We start from the raw sequence: 21,348 nt of genomic DNA, 5'->3' as shown, positions 1-21,348 counted from the left end.
CTTTGTTTTCTGTTTTGTGACCAGGGTTTACAAAGAAAGTGTTTTTCCAGGGATTTGAAGTTTTCTGTGCTGAGCACAGGCTGACAGGCTGAGCCCCAGCAGTGGGTCCCTTCTATTTGTGGATTCATAGATGCTTGAGTTTAAAAAAAATTTTTCTTTGGTGATGAGCAACTTTGAAGTCTTTCCTTTCTACTTTCCTGAAAGAACGGTAGCCCTGTGTTCCATGCCTGGTGTGAATGTTTCCTACTCACAGCTGCTTTACACTTAGAAATAGTAGGTCTGGTGGGTTAAGAAACGACGTTTTCGTGAAACCTCTTCAGGTGTGTCTGTGAGAGGGCGTGATTGTAGATACGAGATTTCCACTGAGCCCTTTGCCCTCTGGTGTCAGTCAACGCCAGCTCGCCAGACCCTCTCTGCATCCTGAACTTCTCTGAACTAAACATTTGGGATTTCAAGCCCCAAAATGTTACTGCAGGGACTGCTCCCGCTGCCCTTTTTGGTGAGCAAAGGAGCAGATCAACACTCCCTGCCTCCACCCCCAGTCAACCGCAGGGCCCTGGTTAAGAGGCGGCCTCTGGACCCAAGGGACCTGGTTTGACTCCTGAATCCATCTTGGACTGGCTGTGACCTGGGACCAGTTATCCAGCTCTCTGCTCTCCAACTTTCTCATTTGTTAAAGGGGATGATCTCTCCTTCCTGGGGCTTTTGTAAGGCTGGAGGATTAAAAGTTCTCAGTACCACCTATTACCCTATGTTGCCGATGATGTTTTCCATTTCTGAATTGGCTGACATCGGCTGTTCCATCCCTAAATATCCTTCCTCTTTGCCGAGCCCTACTTCAAAAGTGCCCAAACTTTTACTCTTTCAAGAAATCTTGCAGGCTCTTGTCACTCTGGCCCACCCCTACACTCCACACTGGGCTTGGCAATTCCCTCCATTGACCGGTCACCCTTTGCCCACGGTGCTGGCGTTTTCCTTGTTGGTGTGCAATGGTTTAACCAGCCTTACCAGGAGCGACAAGAAGATTCATTGCTCAGGATGCATCTGTACTCTCTGTAATGATTTGTTTGGACTCATTTTCCTCGCTGCAGACTCATTAGTGGCTGTTCCCAAATGGTGGCTTATTTAGCTTTCACAAGGACATCACGCATTCACACCCTCCTGTTTCCCACTAGGGAAGGCCCTGACACCAGTTTTCACACGTTAGGACCCCAAGGCGAGGCGTGTATCTTTACCTCGATTAATAACTCTTTATGCTTCTCAATATTCCCGTTAAACATGTGTATGGTGCTGGAATATGCTAATGGTGCCCCATCTCTGTTGCTCTCTGTGCATTATTTGCAGGATATTTAGAGTCCAATCTTTTTTGTGACACTGACAGAAATAAGCGCAGCCTTCAGTGCTTGTTAGAGAGTGCATTTCTGTCCCTTAGATTTAAAGGAATTTATTCGTGTCTTCCCTGTCTGTCCTCTCTTAAATTATAAAGCCCCCAAAGGAAGAGTTTTGGGGTTCTTTTTGCCCCTATCAGCCCACTGGAGAGCATTTAGGTCAGGTCTCTGTGCTCAGTGGAAGCCCGGGGAATCCGTGGCGTTCACTGACTGGTCCAGGAGACGGCCGAGCGCCCTCCGCACGATGCAGCTTAGCTCTTTGGCAGCACTGAGAGCTCTGCTCTGAGCTTTGGTGTTTATGGGCTTGAAATCCCAGATGTTTAGTTCAATTTCCCGACCAGCCGCTGCAGCCTGAATCATCAGATATTGTCAACTTAGAATGCGCAACACATTCCCCCATATGTGTGCAGATACACACACATGTGCGAACATACATGAAGGCTGTCTGATGTCTGAGGCAAGAGAGAGGGTTCCGAGCAGCAATCGTGTGCTTGCACGCACACACACTCACGCACACAGTGTGGATACCGCACGGTGAGGATTTAGCTTCGCCTCGAGCACTGTCCACTTGAGACAGCTGCGTTCTCAGAGGCCGGTTTTGTGAGTTGTGGCTGCTGCCCCTTGGAGAGCTGGCGTCCGTGCATTTCGGAGGACCCGGAAAAGACCCTGCTCCCTAAGGGCACTGAGGTCAGCTGTTTGTGAGAGCACCAAATGGGACCCAGGGAGGGGGAGTCAACCTGCTCTTTGGCACTCCTTCCTCTTGAAGCTGCACTGGCTTCATGTGAGGAAACAAGCACAAAAGGATTTTCTGAAGAAGCGGTTTATCCTTTGCATGTTTTTTGAGATATAAAACAGTATTCCACTTGGACAGGCCCATCCAAAAAGGGCATCAAAGATCCGATCAAGTTTACCTGGTGAGATCTGGTCTTTAAATGAAGCCCCCCAAGGGAGAAGGTAAACAGCCTTGCCTTACTTTGTGACTAGGAGTAAGGAGAGGCCAGGCCAAATGCCATGGTCGGGGATAAAGGAAGCCACAAAGTTGCCTGTTGTTTCTTAATTGAATTTGGGAAAATTGTCTGCAACTTTCAGCTTAGAGGTGAGAGTTCTTTTGCTTGTAGAAAATGCGTAAATAGAGAACAGCACTAGACATGCCACGAGGGATCTCTCCTGCCCTTCACGGTGACGTCCGCTAACTTGTGCAGGGATGTCTTCCCACAGAGCAGAGTGTCAGCCAAGCTTCTGCTGTTTCCTCCAGCCTGGGGAGCCATGGAATTTATCATCCAAACCAGGACACTTCTGAGAGTGCCAAGGGACACTAATAATCCCCCTAGGGTAGCAAGCCAGAACTGGAGTGCGTGGTTCCCCTACTTGTGGTGGAAAACGTGCTGGGGACCTGTCTGTGACATCTGAGTTAGGCTTGGCGGGTGCTTATGATAGAGAGACCCTCCTTCCCATTTGTGCCACCACTCGTTTAAGATCTGTTCTAGACCCTCCTTCTGGAAACCTCTCCCACAAACCCGTCCGGATGCTCCACCTCACTCGTGTTCTGTGTTTCAGATCTGGGCGATTTGCCTCCACTAGGAATAAACAAATAGCCCAGGGGACTGTGGGTATTTGGGACAATCTGGTCCTAAGAAACGACACCCTTCAAATGCATGTATATATGATTTTAGGGGACTTTTAAAAGGAGGCTTAGTTTATGAAACCCAAGGCCGAGGTTCTGTGGTTGGCCCATGAGGGTTAGAATATCCTCTGGCACCGAGGCTGGCCGTGTGATTTCCTATCTCTGTTTGTCCATGTGTATCTGCTTCCTTCTGTCTGTCTGTCAAGCTGCTTCCTCGTTCCACTCTTGCGTGGTCCCTCATGACTGCCTTGACATTGTGGCCTTTTGGACTCAGAACCCATGCTCAAGCCACCGAGTCCTTCCACAATCCAGTGCTGCATCTCTCGGGAGAGAATCTGATTGGCTGAGCCTGGCATCTGAATAGGTTCCGCCTGAGTCGGTGTGACCAGGACAGCAGGTCGCTTCTGATATAATTCTCTCGGGCTGTGGGAGACAGGGGACATGTAACAACAGCCACAGTCCACACACAGCACTGAGTGCATGTAAGCCCTTTCACGCAGTCTCTCATTTAATCCGCACAACCGCCTGTGGAATCAGGGCTATTATTATCCTGTTTTGTGAATCAGGAAACTAAGCCACAAAGAGGTTAAACAGCTTGTTCGGCATCACACAGCTGATAAGTGGATGAGTCAGGAAGTGAGCCAGGCAGGCTGCTTCCAGAATCTGTGCTGCCAGTCGTTACTCAATTTCTCTTAAATAGGCATTGCTAGGATACCCCCATTTTCATCTCTTTTATCGTTTTTAGTACCTGTACATTGGGCACTGAATGTCTATTCGGTGACTGTTTGCTGAATGAATGAATGAGTGAGTGGAGGAATGAAGGAACAAACAGAAGATTACACGGTCCATCGGGAAGTTAGGAAGGAGGCCATTTGCCTGTCTTGAGAGCTTCCTCCTGCTCCTGCTTGTCCAGGTACCCACGTGCGCATTTTCAAAACCTCTCTCTCTTCCCCTCCCTCTCTTTTTGCTCAGACAAGAGTGAGAATGGGGAGGCCTATCAGAGGAAGAAGGTGGCGGCCACCGACCTTCCAGAGGGCCCTGCTGCCCTCGCGCCTTCTCGAGGGAACCTGGCGCAGCCCGGCGGCAGCAGCTGGCGGAGGATCGCACTGCTCATCTTGGCCATCACCATCCACAACGTACCAGGTGAGGTCTTGCCCCGAGCGGTCCAGCCACCTGCCTGTGGGCCCCGTTGCCTGGCTGGAAAAGGGGCATGGGCCATGATGGGGTGGGTCCTTTTTTGAGGGGGAGGAGTACAGATCTTTCTTGACTTTATTTTTTGGGTTACTTGTTCTAGATTGATCATCATATGGTAAAAGTTTCCGTTCCAGTTACTTCAAACAGTTCCACTCCTATTTCCACCTATGAGTTCCTTTCTTTACCTGTTTGGTTGCAAGTCATTTGGAGCATAAATTCCTAACTATTGCATGACCGTTGTGGAGTGCACCGTTTATAAACGCGGCACGTCTCTGGTTCTGCCTAGTGTTCCTTTAAAATCTTGAATTCGATAAAGTTTAATGCTGATGTTTGCCATACCTGCTTTCTTCACATGGGCATCTTTCTGAAATGTCCTTGCCAATCCTTTCCTTATTAGCGTTTTGGAGTAATTTGTCTCTTTGGATTTATTTTAATAGAAAAAAGTGTATTGGTGTTCTATTTCAAAAATAATACGTTTCATTTAGAGTAACTAGAAAACACAGATAAGCATAAAAAAGAATAAAGATACTGTAAAAAAAAATAATAAATCAAGGGAACCTGAGGAAGTCCTTGGGTTACGTTTTGGAATTCCAGCTCTACTATGTACCCGTTGGTTTGTCGTGACAAGTTCCTGAGCTCTCTGAATGTTGGTTTCCTTATCTATGAAATGAGCATAATGCTACTACTGAGGTAACCGGCATATTATTTACAAAATAAACTACATCTATCTTGGTAATTAAATAAGATGATATATGTATACGCGCACACAGATTGGCTTGGCCATATGAGCAGGTGAATCATGGTAGCTGTCATTAGTGTTAAGGATGCTCCTGTCCTCCTTTCCAGCTGTGACTTCCTCGATCTTGAGTCCTTAAACATTCTGATCCATCTCTCATTGTTTTGGAACTCAAGTGTGAGGAATGACTTTGCTCGGGGAGCATCCCCAGGTGATATATTATGAGTCCCTGCAGAGTTCATAATGTCAACCTGTGACCCTATTACAGGAGCAATGACTGGATTGGGCAAAGCTTGCTAGAAGCACATATGTCTCTTTGAAGCTCTTATAGGTGTTGCTCCAGTTTCTTCTGGCTTCAATACTGTGGAAGAAAGGCTACAGCCAAACCGAGTTTATTCCTCTGTGGATAACTTGATATTCTTTGGCTTGAACATTGAAGACTTTTTTTGGTCATCTTCAAAGAATGAAAATTTCAATATGTTATATGCTCCAGTATATGTTAAATCTGTCTAAACCACTTTGTGTCCAAGTACTTTTTAAGCTCAGATCTTTCTCTAGATGAGACGCACTTTTCTCTATTGTTTCTATCCTGATCTTAGGACTTTCTAACATATGATCATATAGGCTGGTTTGCCCCAGATTTGTCTTCAGCATCTATTTCTCTCTTGTTTCCCTGTTGGCTTGTTCCCTTTGGGTTGTGAGTAAACTCCTTGGGTTGGTTTACTAGAGCTTGCTTTTCTGTATGCCTCGAGATGAGGTCTTATGTCGGACCCCAGCACACAAAGTGGATTCGCCCTGGTGGGAGGGTCTGGTCACATTCACTCCAATATCTTAAAGAGCTCATTGGAAGACCGAGGGCTCTGCAGAGGACAGCTTGAAAACCTCTACAGCCCTTTCGACCTGTTAAATGCTAATGACTAGAGAAGAGAAGTTACATGTGTTGTATTTTCAGCCGTCAGAGTAGCTATCTTTCTGCCATTTGAGACTCCGTGAACCAGCTGAAAAAGAAGAAAGATCTGTCCAGTGGGTTTAGAGCCAAGCGAGATAGCCATCCTGGCTTGAGGTATCCCATGGCCATTCTCTGTCTCCCTGCAGAAAAAAAAAGTATTGTAAGATCCAGGTCTCATAGCAGTGGGCTTTGAGCAGCCGAGAATCCGCTTCCCATACCCGCCCGCCCCTGCCCTGCTGTGTCCCATATGCTCACCTGGAATTGTTTCCCTGCTCATTTTGACAGAAGGTCAGGGAGAGGCAGGCAGCGTACACTCTCTTAAATGTTTACTGACTCCGGTGAGAACTTGGATTAAGGCCAGAAACAAGGGTGTGTTGGTGAGATGATGTATGGAGTGACACCAAAATTCGATGATGCTAAGTCAGCATGGATTCAAATTGTACTTCTTCCCTAACAGGAGACCCTCTTCTGGGTCTTTGGCATTTCCAAGTCCAGGTTCAACCACGTGTCTCTTTTTCGGTGAAGGCAGTAGGATCTTTTGAAATGAGGGCCGAGTGGCTCAGAGGAATCTCAGCTGCGTTGGCTTCATCAGAAGCGCAGTGGTGACAGTCACTGGCTCAGTAAACTAGAGAGCAGCTGGCTTGCCTGGATCGAGAAGTTAGAAGGGAAATTTCTTTCCCAGGCTTGCCTTTATTTTTTTATTTCACCCCCCTCCCCCCCTTTTTTTTTTTTGTGGAAGATTAGCCCTGAGCTAACTACTGCTAGTCCTCCTCTTTTTTGGTGAGGAAGCCTGGACCTGAGCTAGCATCGTACCCATCTTCCTCTATTTTATACGTGGGACGCCTACCACAGCATGGCATGCCAAGTGGTGCCATGTCCGCACCCGGGATCCAAGCCAGCGAACCCTGGGCCGCCGAGAAGCGGAACGTGCGAACTTAACCGCTGCGCCACCGGGCCGGCCCCCAGTCTTGCCTTTATTAATTGTACTTTAATAATGTGTGCTAGATACTTGAGTTGTGTCTGTCATAAAACAGACCAAGCTCCCTGGCCTCCCATAACTGTTACAGGAGGGGAGATAGGCAATGAACATAGCAATAGTAAGTGAATTATATACTGTGTTAGCAGGTGGTTAATACCATAATGAAAGAAAAAGTTCAACAGAGGAGAGACGGTGAGGGGTGTTATAGGAAAGAGTTGCAATTTTAAATAGAGTGGTCAGGATGGGTCTTATTGAGACCTCCTTGCATTTGAGTCAGCCGTGCAGATCTCTGGGGACAGTGAGTGTTCCAGGGAGAGGGAGCCACCAGTGCAAAGGCCCTGGGGCATGAGCCTGTCTGGCACCTTTGAGAAGTAGCCAGGAGTCCAGTGTGCATGGAACAGGGAGAATGGGAGGGAGAGGAGTACAGGTGAGGGCAGGGAGGTCAGCCCTGCCCGAGGTGGAATGCGGAGGCCCTTTTACTCTGTGGGAGATGAGCCACCCCACGCCATTTGACTTGTGCTTTAAAGGGTTCTCTCTAGGTGCTGAGTTCGGACTGGACTTTAGAGGGGCGAGGGTGGAAGCAGAGAGAGCTGTGCGGAGGCCACTGCGGGAATCCAGGTCGAAGATGACAGCGGCTCAGACCAGCATGGTAGTGCTGAGGGTGGTGAGCAGGCATCCCATTCTGGTATCTATTGAAGGAAGAGCCAATGAATTTGCAGATGGAGTGGATGTGGGACGTGAGAGAGAGAGGACCAGAAGGACCCCAAGGTTTCAGGGCTGACCAGCTGCAAGGACGGAGTTGCCGTGCACGGAGATGGGGGAGACCGCAGCTGGAGCAGGTTTTCGAGGGAACCTCAGGAATTCCGTTTGGGACTGTGAGGTTTGGTTGGTTGCTGGTAGACATTCAAGTGGGGATATTGTCTAGGCAGCTGGATATGTAAGTTTGGAGTCAGGGAGTGAAGAAGTCTGGATGGGAGGGATAAATGTGTGGATCATTGGTGCTGGAATGTTATTTAAGCCTAGGACACTGAATGCAATCACCAAGGGTCTACATACAAACAGACGCGAGGACCCCACCGTGGCTCATTCCTGGAGGCGCGAGCTTCTCACTCCAGTCTGACGAGTTCACCCGCCCGCAGTTACCCCGGCAGCCCTTTGATGAGAATCGTTCAAGAGCCTGTCTGTCACCAGCTTGCCTTTGAAAAGGTCTCTTCTTTCACATTATCCTTTATAGTTTATTAAAAATTTAACTAGAGCTTTGACATTCCCTGAGACTCTGGGTTTTAAGATAGACTTTTCACAGCGACTAAATGGATAATTGATTTTTTTGAAGTTTTTTGTCTTTGCTGGTTCAGTTTTCTATGTCCTGGGGATGACATTTTGTTTTAAAAAAAAGTTTTTTTTAATGTGGAAAGAAAAAGGAGAGCTTGTTAGCGAGTATCCTGTCCCCTGGAGGTTTTTGGAGTGCAGGACACCCACGTAGGCCTGTGCGCACACCCAGGGCACTTGGGTTAATGTTTAATTGACATGTGCAAGGACAAATGAGTTCTTAGACCTCTGTGGTTCACAATCCTCGGGAATCTGATCAGAGCTATGGACCCTTTCACGAGAGAAGGTTGCACACACAACAGTTTGCAGGCAGCTTTGGGTGTTCACAGACCTCGTGAAGTCTATCCACACCCCTAGAGCAGGAAAGAACCCACACTTTAGAGAAACAAGTGTGCAGGTGTGCAAGCAGTCTAAGCCTTCTAGGAAGAAATGGTAGTGACTGATGGAGGCCAGCAGACGTGAGCCCGGCTGGCACGTGTGTTGAACATGAATGCTTCCAAGGGTAGAGATGCCTCTCCACCTCGTTCCGCCTTCCTTCTCTGGCTTTGCCTGTGTGCATCGGTGGCTGTGGACTGGGGCGCTCGAATCCTTTGGAAATCGATATCTGAGGAAAGGACATGTTTTCTGCAAAAGCAACCCCAGACGGTAGCCTTTTGAGCACACTGTCTCTTAAAGTGCTTTTCATGCAATCTCGTGAGACTCGAGGGCTCTGAGCCTTGCAGAGACTTCTGGGCCTTAGGAAAACGAGCTCCTGTCTGTGTCTGAGTGGAATTAGAGATCAACTAGCAATTGAGTTCCTCCTAATCTCTTCTCATGAAGAGCTTATGGTATTAACAGCTTTTCCGTGGCTGTGTCCTTGGGAAAGTTAAAATTAGAGCTTAAAGGGATTGTAGCGGTTCGCTCATACAAACCCTACCCCAGTTGAAAATTCAGCGGGGTGTGTTAAATTACCACTGTGCTTCCTTCCAGCCTTGGCATTGGATGATTCTGTGCAAAATAATACAAATAGCACAGTATTAATTTCCTTTATTTGACAGTGTCCGTCACCCTTCCTTTGCGATGGTTCGCTGTGTCCTGCGTCGCTTCTGTCATGATAGTTATCGCCCCAAATGGCAATTATTTAAACATGTTCATTTGCCCCCATAGATGGAGCATCTTGCAAGAAGGTCCATGCTGTCTTCTTTTTTGGGTCCCATGTTACAGTTCATATCGAAGCTCAGTATATGTCTGAGCACCTGCAGTGACTGGTACATGGTGGCACCTCACCTCCCGTCTAGGAGAGGAGAGTCTGTTTGAGAGTCAGGTGTCCCAGCTCCCTTTTATCATCACAGCCACCAGGTAGGCTAAGGGACGACATTTAACTTCTGTGGGTCTCCACGATATGGTGGGCTCTCCTTTATGTTTGAAATTCTCTTTTTTTTAAGTTAATTTTTATTGAGTTTATGATAGTTTACAATCTTGTGAAATTTCAGTTGTACATTGTTGTTTGTCAGTCATGTTGTAGGTGTACCCCTTCACCCTTTGTGCCCACTCCCCACCCCCCTTTTCCCCTGGTAGCCACTAATCTGTTCTCTTTGTCCACATGTTTAAATTCCTCAAATGAGTGGAGTCATACAGAGATTGTCCTTCTCTGTCTGGCTTATTTCACTTAACATAATTCCCTCAAGGTCCATCCATGTTGTTGTGAATGGGACGACTTTATTCTTTTTTATGGCTGTGTAGTATTCCATTGTGTATATATACCACATCTTCTTTATCCTTAAAGCTCCCTAGAAGAAGCGGCTAGAAGAGTTGGTGGCCTGAGCCTGGGCATTTGGTTCACCCTAGTGTGGTTGCCACAGCTGCAAGAGTGGCTTTGGAGGGGCGGCACTTATAGTTTGCAGGAAGGAGCCAATAGCTAGAAAGAAGAACTTAATGAGTCTTCATTTTCCTGGGACAAAGACTGAGTAGAAAATTCTGTTATTAGACATGGACCTTTCTATGGAAATCACTGATGCAGCAGCCTCTACTGCACGCTGCTCTGCTTCCAGAAACTGGAGGGGTGTTCTCCGAGGCCAGAGACCCAGGCTCAGTTAATGAGTAGCTGAGCAGCACTCAAAGCCACAAATTGTTGGCAGTAATAAAATACGCTGATAACACTCTAGAGGCTGCCACTTACTGGGGCCTTTCGAAGTTGCTGATGTAAAGTGCTCAACGTATGTGATTTCGATGTTTGTATCCCTGTTTTACATCTTAGACACTGAGACCCAGAGAAGTTAAAGACCAAGCTCAAGGTCACACAAGCAGGTGTCGGTAGAGCTTGATTCAGGCTCATCCCTGTATCTTGCCTTCAGTCTGCCTCTTGCTACCGTGAGCTATGTTTCTTTCCTTCCGGTGGACCACAAAGGTTTTCCGAGGTGGTCGCAGAGGAGTTCAGGAAGTGCCTCTCACTTTTGGAAGCTCGGCACATTGGATGTTGATGTCTGCAGCACCACGTTGGCACATTGGTGTGCCTATCGCTCCAGATGCAACAGGCTCAGTTCAACCAGGAGGTCTGGGCAGAGGAGGCCGGGACCCGAAGCCTCACCCGCACGCAGGGCATGTAACACGGGCGGTCTGCAGATACACGTAGAATAAACACCTGGGCAGCCACCACCACCAAGTGAGGGTGGTCCAGGACCCAAGCGGATCATCAAGCCTGGAACCGCGTCAAGGAGGGTGATATGGAGAGATGGGACAAGCACAGGATTTAGAGTCAGGCAGGCCAGGACTTGGATCCTGGAGCCTCCAAGTGCTTTCCCAGCTGGGTGACCTTAGGTAAGATCGCGGGAGTCTCCGTTTGCCCATCTGTAAAATGGAGAGAACATCTATCTTGCAGTTCAATACTAAGTGAGACAGCAGCGATGGCAGCAAGCAGGGCCACTCACTGTGTCATCGGCTATGAAGTGCATATCACGATGCCCAGAAACAGTAGGACCTGAGAAATGTTAATTCCCTCCCACCTCCTCCTCCTCCCCTGCCCCCCTCCTCCCTCCTACTTTCGGCTTCACTTTGCTCCTCAGTGATTGTTTGGTTCTGGCCTTGGTGGTCTCAGCTGGGACCGTCTCAGATCACTTTTATTTTCATCCCCAACAGGTTATATTTGAAGATGCTTCTCGTTTACTCCAGGAGTTTGGAAACACTGTAATATCCTCCTTTAATTATCTGTGTCTCTGTGGGAAGCCTGACATTATAGTTAGCGCAGGCTCCTGTCTGGGATGACATTTTGCTCAGCGTATCGTGTTCCTGGTTCTGCGCTGTCACAGAAGCAGGTGGCACAGTCCCAAATTACACTTTGGATTTGAGCCTGAGAGCAGACACAAACACCCAGAGGGTGAAATCGCAACTCTGGGATCCCTGCGTGATTCCCCAAAAAAGCGACAGGGCAACTGTTAGGTTTGCTATCAAATCCTGTCACGGGCTACAGACACACGTATGCCTGTGCCCTTCACTCTGGCCTTCAGATCAAGTAAGCTACGTTCTAAGGCTGCCTGAGGATTAGGGTTAAAATCAAGACTCATTTCCACACTAAATTTGTCATCCTCCTCCATATTATGTAAATTAAAGAAAAAAATCAAGCAAGAGAATTTGAACACATTTTAGTATTAGGACTCAAAGTTTCCAGTAACTTCCAGTTGTCTTTCTATGGCCAGGCAGATGTTGCCTAGAACATGGTTTTAATTTGGCATTTTAGACCTGTGCTGTCCAATACAGCAGCTACTAGCCACGTGGACAAGCAGAGGCTTTAGAGTCAGAAAGGCTGGGGCTGGATCCTGGAGCCACCAAATGCTCTACTTTTTGTTTACCAGAATTCAATAAAATGCAGAAGTTAGATACTCAGTTATCCTTAGCCACATGGCAAGTGCTCAGTAGCCGTCCGCACCTAGTGGTACCGTATTGGACAGCACAGATACGGAACAATTCCATTATCAGAGAAAGGACTATCAGACGGCACTGCTCTAGATCCTTAGCAAAAAACGTAACTTTACACATTGTTCAGAGCCCACCCAAGCTTGTCTTGGGACGAGTTCTATTTAGGGGAGATATTTTGTTTCCTGAGACCGCTGTTCTCAGTCATGGGCACGTCAAAAAGATGTTAGGAGTAAAATACTTTAAATATCAAAATTTGCAGATAATTTTTTTAATAATTTAAGTGTGGTACAGGGTCGTCCCCGTGGTACCATCCCTCTTGTTCCCTTTGGTCCTGATCTGGTTTCTTATTTCTTGAGTGGGGGACAGCACAGGATGGAGGTGTGGCTTACGCACGGGAACGTGCGGCAGGCTCGTCATCACGTTCATGTCTGACGTCCAGGGAAACGGACCAGCTCGTCCTCCTCTCCTCTGGGTGTTATAGGTTCTCTGCAGATAGACACACCCATCCCCTGAGCGAGGCAACATAATTGTTCTGTGTCAGCCCAGCATCTCTTACAGAACAGCTTCTCCTGACTCAAGTTGGATTTGGAAGAAAGGACATTAACTGTCATCTGAAAATCATTGCCACATTTATTGTCAAGTTTTTGCAAGGGACATTGCCCTGTTCATCACTCAATGCTCCTAAATAAGATACTTATTTTAGAATGCACTGCCTGGAAAAGCTTGGCCTCCCTTGTGGAAACTATTCGTAATTTATCGTATATGCCTTTTTTTTCAACCTTGGCTGCCAAGAAGCACAGAGCCCCATTCGCTGCTTCACTAAGAATGAAATACATCCTTACAGTCTGATTATCTAAATTCTCCTCTCATTTTGCAACCTATTGTTGTACTGCACTTTAATCCATTTCAAAATCGCACAGTGATTTTATTCCTTTGTCGCCAGTTTTCTTCATTTTGTTTCCTGGGCACAGATCATATATCTAACCAGATAGCTGGCCTGAAAGATGCTTTTCTCTGGTTGTAATGGAGGCCAGGTGAGAGGTGATGGTTTGTACTGTCCAACCAAACAATTGATCAACTAGTACCCTCTGGAATACCTTCTACATGGGAAGCATCTGGATCACCCCTGTCCAACAGAAATATAGTGCAAGGTACATATGTCATTTTCAGTTTTCTAGTAGCCATGTTGAAAGTAAAAAGCAGGTGAAATTAATTTTTAATATATACTTTAACCTAAAGTAGCCCAAATCTTATCATTCCCACATAGAATCAATATTTTAAAAATTGAGATATTTTGCATTCTTTTTGCATTCTAAGTCGTTGAAATTTCAGATTTAAACTTAAATTAATTAAAATTAAATTAAATTATTCATTTGCTGTCCCACTAGCCAAATTCCAAGTGCTTTGTAGCCACCCATGGCTAGTAGCTGCCATGTTGGATGGCACAGATCTAGATACCCTGAGAGATAAAAAAAGAATAAAATACAGTCCTTGCCTTGAAAGAGCTTCCAATCCGACAGAAGAGAAGAAGTTTATACACACTCATTATAATGCAGTGCAGAGTGAATCAGTCATCACAGGAAGCCAACACAGTAAGTGCAAGCCTTCAGAGCGAGGGCGTAATCTCTTTTTTGGCTTGGTGAACGAAGACTTTGAAGATGGTGTGGTTTAAAAAATAATATTTACTGCTTTAAGAGTTGCAACTGAACCCGGGCTTTGTGGGACTGGTTGCCAGAGTTTCCATCCATAGTAGAGGGGATTGGGGGAGGCAACAGGAATGACCTGCACAGAGGCAAGCGGGAAGGGTCACGGCCATTGGCTGGATCCCAGACTGTTCTCCTCTTCCCACTAGTTAATGAGGTAACTAGGGGGACCCTATGGCCACAGCGCTGACCTGCCTCCGTGTGTGTGGGGCAGATCAGTTTGTCTCGGCGGTCATCTTTTCTGCCAGAATTTTATCACTGCTGCTCATAGCTGGGCGGCTGCACTGTAGGCCAAGGCTGCAATGAGATATACCTTCAGACCCTTTCCTCCTCCTGGAGAAGCCACTCAGAGGACATCCCTCCTGCAAATGGGCCAGCTGCTGCTGTCGTCATGAATCCAAGACAGTACTGTGCAACTAGGTGGAAATTCCAGAGTTTCACGTGATCCACACTGGCTTTACAATGACCTTCGACAAGAGCTTGACTTGTCTTTACTTTACTGTAAAGAGAATTGCAGCTTTTCTAACATTTTGGTTTACAAAAATACCCAGCACCTTTGCTAGCAGGATAATCCACCAAGGAACCATCTCATCTGCTGATGTGGCCTCATTTGTTCAGAAGTCATAGCGGATAACAGGTTCAATCAATTGATAACATTTGAGGTGCATACTTTATAATAGCCTCAGCTCATTTGTATTCATATATGCTAATTTTAGTGCATATTAATTATGTATTTAATAAGTCCCTGTTTATTCTATTTTGTCTCCATTCCCTTGATAACTGTTATGATGTGGAGTTGAAAAGAATTAAAATGTTACTTGTGTTCTGCAAATAGCAATTAACCAAGGATGAATTCTGAAATCAAAATTCCGTTTTCTTTCCCTTTCCCTGATTAGATACAATGAATGAAACGACACCTAAATGTACTTCTGGTCTCTTCTTTGCTCTGATGGTTTGTCTCCCTTTTCAGGGTGAAATTGCCAGTTAAGCTCCCCGCTTAGCTCAGGTGTGTCACCACTTGACTTAAACAGCTTGCGTTGCTTTTGGCTCCCGTCTTCTTGTTGACGTGGAGACCCATTCAGAGGCGGTGAGCTCAGCATGGGGGTTTGGGAGAGGAAAGGAAAAGATTGGTTGCTCTCCTGAATACACAGGAAGGTGGGAGTTCTGCAAGTTCAGTCTGTGTGAAGCCCTTGGGGGCCTGTGATGAATCCAAGCTTCCTCCAACACCTTGGCGTTTCAATCCACCTGCCCTTCAGTTGTTCAACCCCTTGGGGAACAGACAACCACATGGTCTGTGTTTTTTGCACATTACCTGCCTGAAGGGGCAGCACCAAGTCCCCCATTCAGAGTTTCATCCTAATCAGGTGTAGCTGTTGGGAGGATCCCTTTGGTCCCATTTCTTTTTGTCTGGGATCTTGGGTTAAAGCTTGCCATGCCCCAGTGTCCTGCAAATTACTAGAGCATAGCAACTTCCCCTGCCCCCTGATCTCCTCCTTCCCCTACTGCTTACGTTAATTAACCCTGAAAGTGGTCCTGAGCAGTTGGTCTTTGCAGCCCATCCACGTGGATTAAGCTCCACTGTCAGCCTTGGAGACAACATGTTGATCCCTCAGCTTCAGCAAAGGAGCTGTTGTAAATGGATCTAACTGGGGGCTTGAAAATGAGTTCAGTCGCTTTTACTCAGTAATTCTACTCCAGGGAGCATGAAGAAGGAGAGGAAATCACAAATAGATCCGTCTCATTGATAAGCCACCGAAAACAGTTAATTAGAAAATAGCCCAAAGCTCATGGAGACAAGAAAATTTAGAAATCGTATTTGAATTACAGCGATTTAGACAATACAGCCAAATTTCCCATTACCACGGTTAAGTAAGTTAGGAATCAGAACCTCTACTTTCTTATTTTGAAAATAACTGACAGTGTGATTGTGGGTGTGGCAACTTTTCCAAGTTGTGATTTCCAGATCCATGAAGGAAGGCCAATAGTGAATAGTTCCGGCCCCACCCCGCTGCCTCGCAGGTGCTGTGAGGATAAAGTACGGTCAGGGACAGGAGCCTGCCTGGGAAACGAAGATCCCAGATAAACAGCGGTTGTCCTGATTATTGGATACGACAGTTCAAAGCACTGTCTGTGGGCGCTTCCACTTCCAAATTCCATTTCCTTTCAGCTGCAGAGCCGTGCACTCATCAGCTCTCTTCTCTTGCTCTGATTAAAGTTCAGGGCTGTCCTTTCCAGATATTTTGTTCATTTGCTCCTCTTCTCTGTATTCTCAGAGATCCTTCCTGGTGCCGAGACGTTAGAGGGGAGGTAGAGCTGTGCTGGTGGAAAAAAAGAAATCTCTGAATCCTGTTTTCAGGTGCAAACAAGGTTGTCTTAAATGTAAAGAGAGCAATATAAGTGTTTTCTCTCACCCTCTTTTAATTACACAATTTTCTCCAGCAAAGCCATTTGTTTACAAAATCAGCAAGTCACAGTGGCGCCTTAGCTTTCCTTTCTGTGCCGTGTTCTCAGGGGTCAGCCTCCCCTTCATGTGAGGGTCACATAGGGCTTTTCTGTCTGGAGCAGAGGCTGTGGGAGAAGCCAGCTGATGAACTGAGTCCCTGATCCCTCCAGAGGGCGGAGGAACAGGCCAAGGGGAGGAGAGTGGAGAGGTGGAATTCTAGGCATAAGGACTCAGGGGGATGCTGGGGCATCTATAGGTTTGTTGAGGATTTGGGAGCTGTGCACCTTTCTCCGCTCCTTGGGTTCTTCCCTGTAAGGAACCAATTACTCTGCCCTGGTTTGCTTGGTCCTCAAGGACTCCGGATAAGTGCCTGGTTTTACCTCCCGGTAATTCTAAAGAGTGCCCTGTTGCTTAGAGACAGGAGCTGGTGCCTGGAGTGAAGATAAGGTTGTCAAGGAAACCAAGCCACAGATTCCCTTGTTTTAATTCGGGTTGCTGGACAGAAGAGTAAAGGATTTTTTCTCTGACAACTGGAAGAAAAGTACCTTCTTTTCTGTGTGTGTTTTAAACAAATTGATGTGTTGTCAAAGGCACAGCCGGGTTAGTACCTGAGTTGACAAACAGGGAGCTGAGTTTTGCCATGTTTCTATAAATCAGTGAACACTTTCTGATACAGGCAGAATGAAGCAGCCATTTTAATCCTGATTTTTTTCAGCTGTGTGGACCCCAGGACCCAGCCCCTCTCTATTATGCAACCTAGCTTTACTGAATTCTGAGTTTTCATTTATTGTCCCAGCTTTTCTCTTTTCGTGGTGTTGTGAGTTTCTTTTTGGAGATTCATAGCAACAGCATCCCCCATTTCCGTTCCCCCTCTTTGAATTATTTGCATGTTTCAAATGGTGGTAGTCAGTAAACCTAGATAGCTTCCTCTTAGCTCTAGTGTTCGTGATTCAGAAAACAATCCTTTTCGTGGTCATCCTCAAGGGATTGCTTGCTGAAGCCACAGCAGTTCACATCTGTTCTAGGCTGTTGGGTCAGTGGACCGAAGAATTGGAGGGACTACATCTGGGGGTGGTACCCCAAATGCTCCCTCCCACCCTGGGGAGTTTAAGGCACAGGTAAAGAGTTCTTCATTTATCAGTGGTAGCAGTTTAGCTCCTGATGCTAGAAGTCTGCTGGGAGCTTGAGGAATCGCCAATGTGTGTGTGTGAGTGTTTGAGTGTGTGGGTGTGTCTCCCTCCCTTTACCCTCTATGGCCTTATACCTTTTTCTAGTTGTCTGTTAGAATTAGGAAAGGGATCCATGGCCCATCTCCTTTTCTCCCTCCTTCCTGCCTCATATTCCCGTTGAGAAGCATCACGAGTTTTCTGAGTCCCTCTGATCTGTTTCTCTGTGCCACCCCCCGACCCTGCACAGATCTTCTGCTCTACCAGCTGACATTCCTCATCACACTCTCTTCTGTCCCTTTGCTGAGTTCTCGGGAGTGTTTTGGATCCCAATGCTCTGTGAAGGAGTTGGACGGTTGCTCAACCAAGTGAGGGGTTGGAAACACAACACTGAGCAGGACGATGCTGCTGCACTCGTGACAGGAAGAAAGGGCCCCAGGAGCAGAGAGGGTGGAATGGTTAACCCTATGTGGGGGCATGAGTACTGTGGGGGCTGGGAAGGAAGGCAGAGGGGTAGTTAGAAGTAAAAGATGCACAGCGTTTTGATGAACAGAAAAGGGGAGAGAGAGGAGAGACCAGAATCCCCGACATGAGTTGTTCTTGGCTAAGATATCCCTCGGGTGCTAAGACGCCATTTTGTTTTGACCTCCAGTGTGGGGCTGTGGCTGTCTTTTCAGATTCTTTCCCATGATCTTCCTCTTCCCATCCGATGCCCTACCGCTCCATCATCCACTCATGTAGCCATAACAAACGATGAACTGCTTAGGGGAAACCCTGTGCTCTGATTGGTCTAGAGGCTGCCACACCCCCCACTCTTCTCTCCCTCCTCCCTTTCCCTCTGTCCTCCTATTTCTGGCCCACTCTTCATCGCGCCAATTTGTACTCACCCTTCCGTGCCCAGTTCAAGCGTGGCCTTCTTGTGGAACATCACTTGATCCCACCTCATGCCCATCTGCTCGGTATCATCGGTGGTCCCTCCTGGTGACTCCAGCACTTTGGACTCCCCACAAGCTGCACTTGCCATCCTGTTCCATGGTGACAGGGTGTTGCTGACCCCTCGTTGTCTCCCCAGCACAGATCTGCAATGAATGAGTGAGGGGGTGGTGAGGAGACCCACAGCCCTGGCTCTACCTGTCATGTTGGGGTGCTTTGTGAGGGTGCCCTAAGCTGCCAGGGCACAGGAAGGGAGAGGGGGAGTTATAGGAAAAATTAAAGGAGGAGCTGCGAAGGCCCTCAAGATGCACCTGTTTCACTATGCTTAAGGTGATTCTAAGTATATGCATGAGGTCAGGTCATCCCAATAAGTTCATCTGGGGTTTCAGATGACCCTTTGGATGTAACAAAATTCTGTTACTTGGAAGGTAATTTCAACATCCAAAGGGGAAAACAGTCAAAGATTATTCTACAGAGAGCAATTTCTCCTAAACATCCCTTTTCTAGCAGGAAATAGGACTACTTTTATTACGATTGACCATACATCATATCACCCAACTAAATTGTCAGTGATCTTCCCTCTTAGTGTAAGCTGAGAGAAGTCACAGCAGTTATTGATTTCCTGGCTTCAGAATGCCTGTTGTTAATCGGAAGTGCGCTGGTGTGTCTAGGCTGTCGTCTCACCCGGAGTCCTCCCACCTTAAGCATGTGTGGCCCAGCTCTGCACGGAGCCCCAGAGGGAACACAGGGCCTAGCACAAGTTTGGGGAATTGAATTTTTGGACAACACAGCATGACGGAGCACGAGGTATGCGCACCTCTTAAAACTGAGAGGGAGTAATTGTCTCTGGGTTCTCATTCAGAGCTGGCCAGTGTCTAGGTTCATTTCCTTGAGCCAGTTTTTGACCTGGCTATGATTTCTCTTTTGCAAAATGGAGACAATTTCTGTGCCAATTACTTCTCAGGATGGCTTGAAGGAGCCACCAAATGGTGGCAGAGGCAATTGGAAAAGCCTAAAGTGTGATCAATGCACTGTTAAATTGTTCCTATAATTGTTATTGTCATAGGCTGGCTGTTAGGTCTCTAGACTCTCAAAATCCAGAGGCACCTTTGCAGCCAGTGGCTCCCCTTCCTCATTCTTAGGGCTGGTTTTGTTCCCAACCCCAAGGGGAAATGGGGAAGGGCCCCGGACGGTCCCTGGTGAGCAGAGAGGGGGATGGGGGAGGAAGACTCCAGTGTGTCTTTCCCTCTGTTTTAGTTTCCTACGGCTGCTGGACAAACTGCCAAGACCTGGTGGCTTAAAGAACAGAAATTTATTGCCTCACCATTCTGGAGGCTAAAAGTCCAAAATCAAGGTGTCGGCAGAGTTGGTTCCTTCTGAGGGCCATGAGGAAAGGATCTGTTCCAGGCCTCTCTCCGTGGCTTACAGATGGCTGTCTTCTCCCTGTGTCTCTTCGCATCATCTTCTCTCTAGTGGATCTGTTTTATAAGGACACCAGTCATATTGGTTTAGGGACCCACCCTACTCCAGCATGACTTCATCTTAACTAATTACACCTGCAATGACCCTATTTCCAAATAAGGTCCCGTTCTGAGGTACTGGGGGTTAGACTGCAACGTATGAATTTGGGAGGAACACAGTTCAGCTCATAACACCCTCCTTCCAGGAAGACTAGACAAAAGATGTTTAACCTGGCTTTTAAAAACTTGTAGTATGAGTATAAGCCAAATGTAATCTGATTAATCACTCAGATGGTATATTGATGGCATGACGATTAATCTGTAGCTGACATGAAGCTGGGAGGCACAGGTAATTTGTAGGATGATTAAATCATCAAGGCAAAGGTCTCAACATGCCGGAATTGTGGGGAGCTCTAACAAGGTGAAATGAACAGAAACAGGCCCTAAGTAGAGTCCTGAAATTAGATCCCCCCAAAGAGGCAGTAAAAGCATATTCAGGAGCAAGATGAAGAATTTGGATTTTAATTCAATGAGAAGCATAATCATTCATTCAGTCATTTATTGATGGAAATTTGCAATGCTCACCTCCTCTCTGGGCGGCGTGAGGTGGCCCTGGAGTCCAAGTCAACCTTGTGAAGTCATCGCCTCGGGACTCCTGCTCCATCTGCAATATCTTGTCCTCTCTGGGATGGGGGCGCCCTCCTCTGATTACCCAGGGACAGAAGAGAGCCCCACACCCTGGGGCTTGCAGAACAAGAACCCCTAGCAGGCTGGGCTGGAAACAGAAGATAGGAGTCATGGCTAAGATGACTGGACCTTTTAGGCTGGAGGAAGAAGACAGCAGTGGTACAAGCTACCTTATGTCTTGGAAGGACCACCATGGGGAAAAGAGCCTGGCTTCATCCTATGTTCCCTCCCAAGCCGAAAGTAGAACCCAGGATTGAAAGGTACAGGGGAGTAGATGTTAGCCCAGGATAAGGAATGACTTCCTCAGTTAGAACTGTCTGGAAATGAAATACTCTGGTTTGTCTTAGGTGGTAGTGTTGTTGTCATAGCCAACACCTATTGAGTGCTTACTGTGTGCCAACTCACTCTTAACACTTCCCAGGGAAACAGACCCCAGCATCTGCCGTAGTCAGCCATTCCTGCATCTGATCTAATACAACTGGCTCTGAAGAACCCTTGAAGTCAGAAGACGCTCAGGATCAAGCTAACTACTTTCTTTCTCAGACTGCAGAGTTTGGAAGGAACTAGTTACTTGTTTATTAGTGGATTATAAGTAAATTTTTCTTTTGGAAAAAGGACTTTTTTTCTCCTATCTTTCCAGTTAAGCTTGGACTGGGCCGTGGTGTGCGAAATCTAATCTCCGTTACTAGGAAGTGATTATTTATCTGAACGCTTCCCTAGGATCCATTAGGCTCTCGGGAGCATTAGTTTGGGATGATCGATTTCATAGCCGTGGTGTTGGCTCGCTGGGTTTGTTCTATTCCACGCAGCCAGCAGTGAGTGAAGGGGTTAGGAGGCTCCCCAGGCATGATTGACAGACACCCCTG

General features: G+C 47.0%; 1 protein-coding gene across 5 annotated transcripts in view; it reads left to right on the top strand.

Moving 5' to 3' along the window:
- SLC39A11 (solute carrier family 39 member 11) overlaps nt 1–21,348 on the top strand; it is a 339,059-nt gene that overhangs the window by 197,112 nt on the left and 120,599 nt on the right. For all 5 annotated transcript variants that reach the window (XM_046676895.1, XM_046676894.1, XM_046676896.1 and 2 more), the window contains one exon: nt 3,985–4,155. In XM_046676895.1, coding sequence (XP_046532851.1) covers nt 3,985–4,155 — 171 coding nt within the window. The remainder of the gene's footprint in view (nt 1–3,984; nt 4,156–21,348) is intronic.

This window comes from Equus quagga, chromosome 11 (assembly GCF_021613505.1).
Source record: "Equus quagga isolate Etosha38 chromosome 11, UCLA_HA_Equagga_1.0, whole genome shotgun sequence".
Lineage (NCBI taxonomy): Eukaryota > Metazoa > Chordata > Mammalia > Perissodactyla > Equidae > Equus > Equus quagga.
This window is presented reverse-complemented; position numbering and strand designations above follow the sequence as displayed.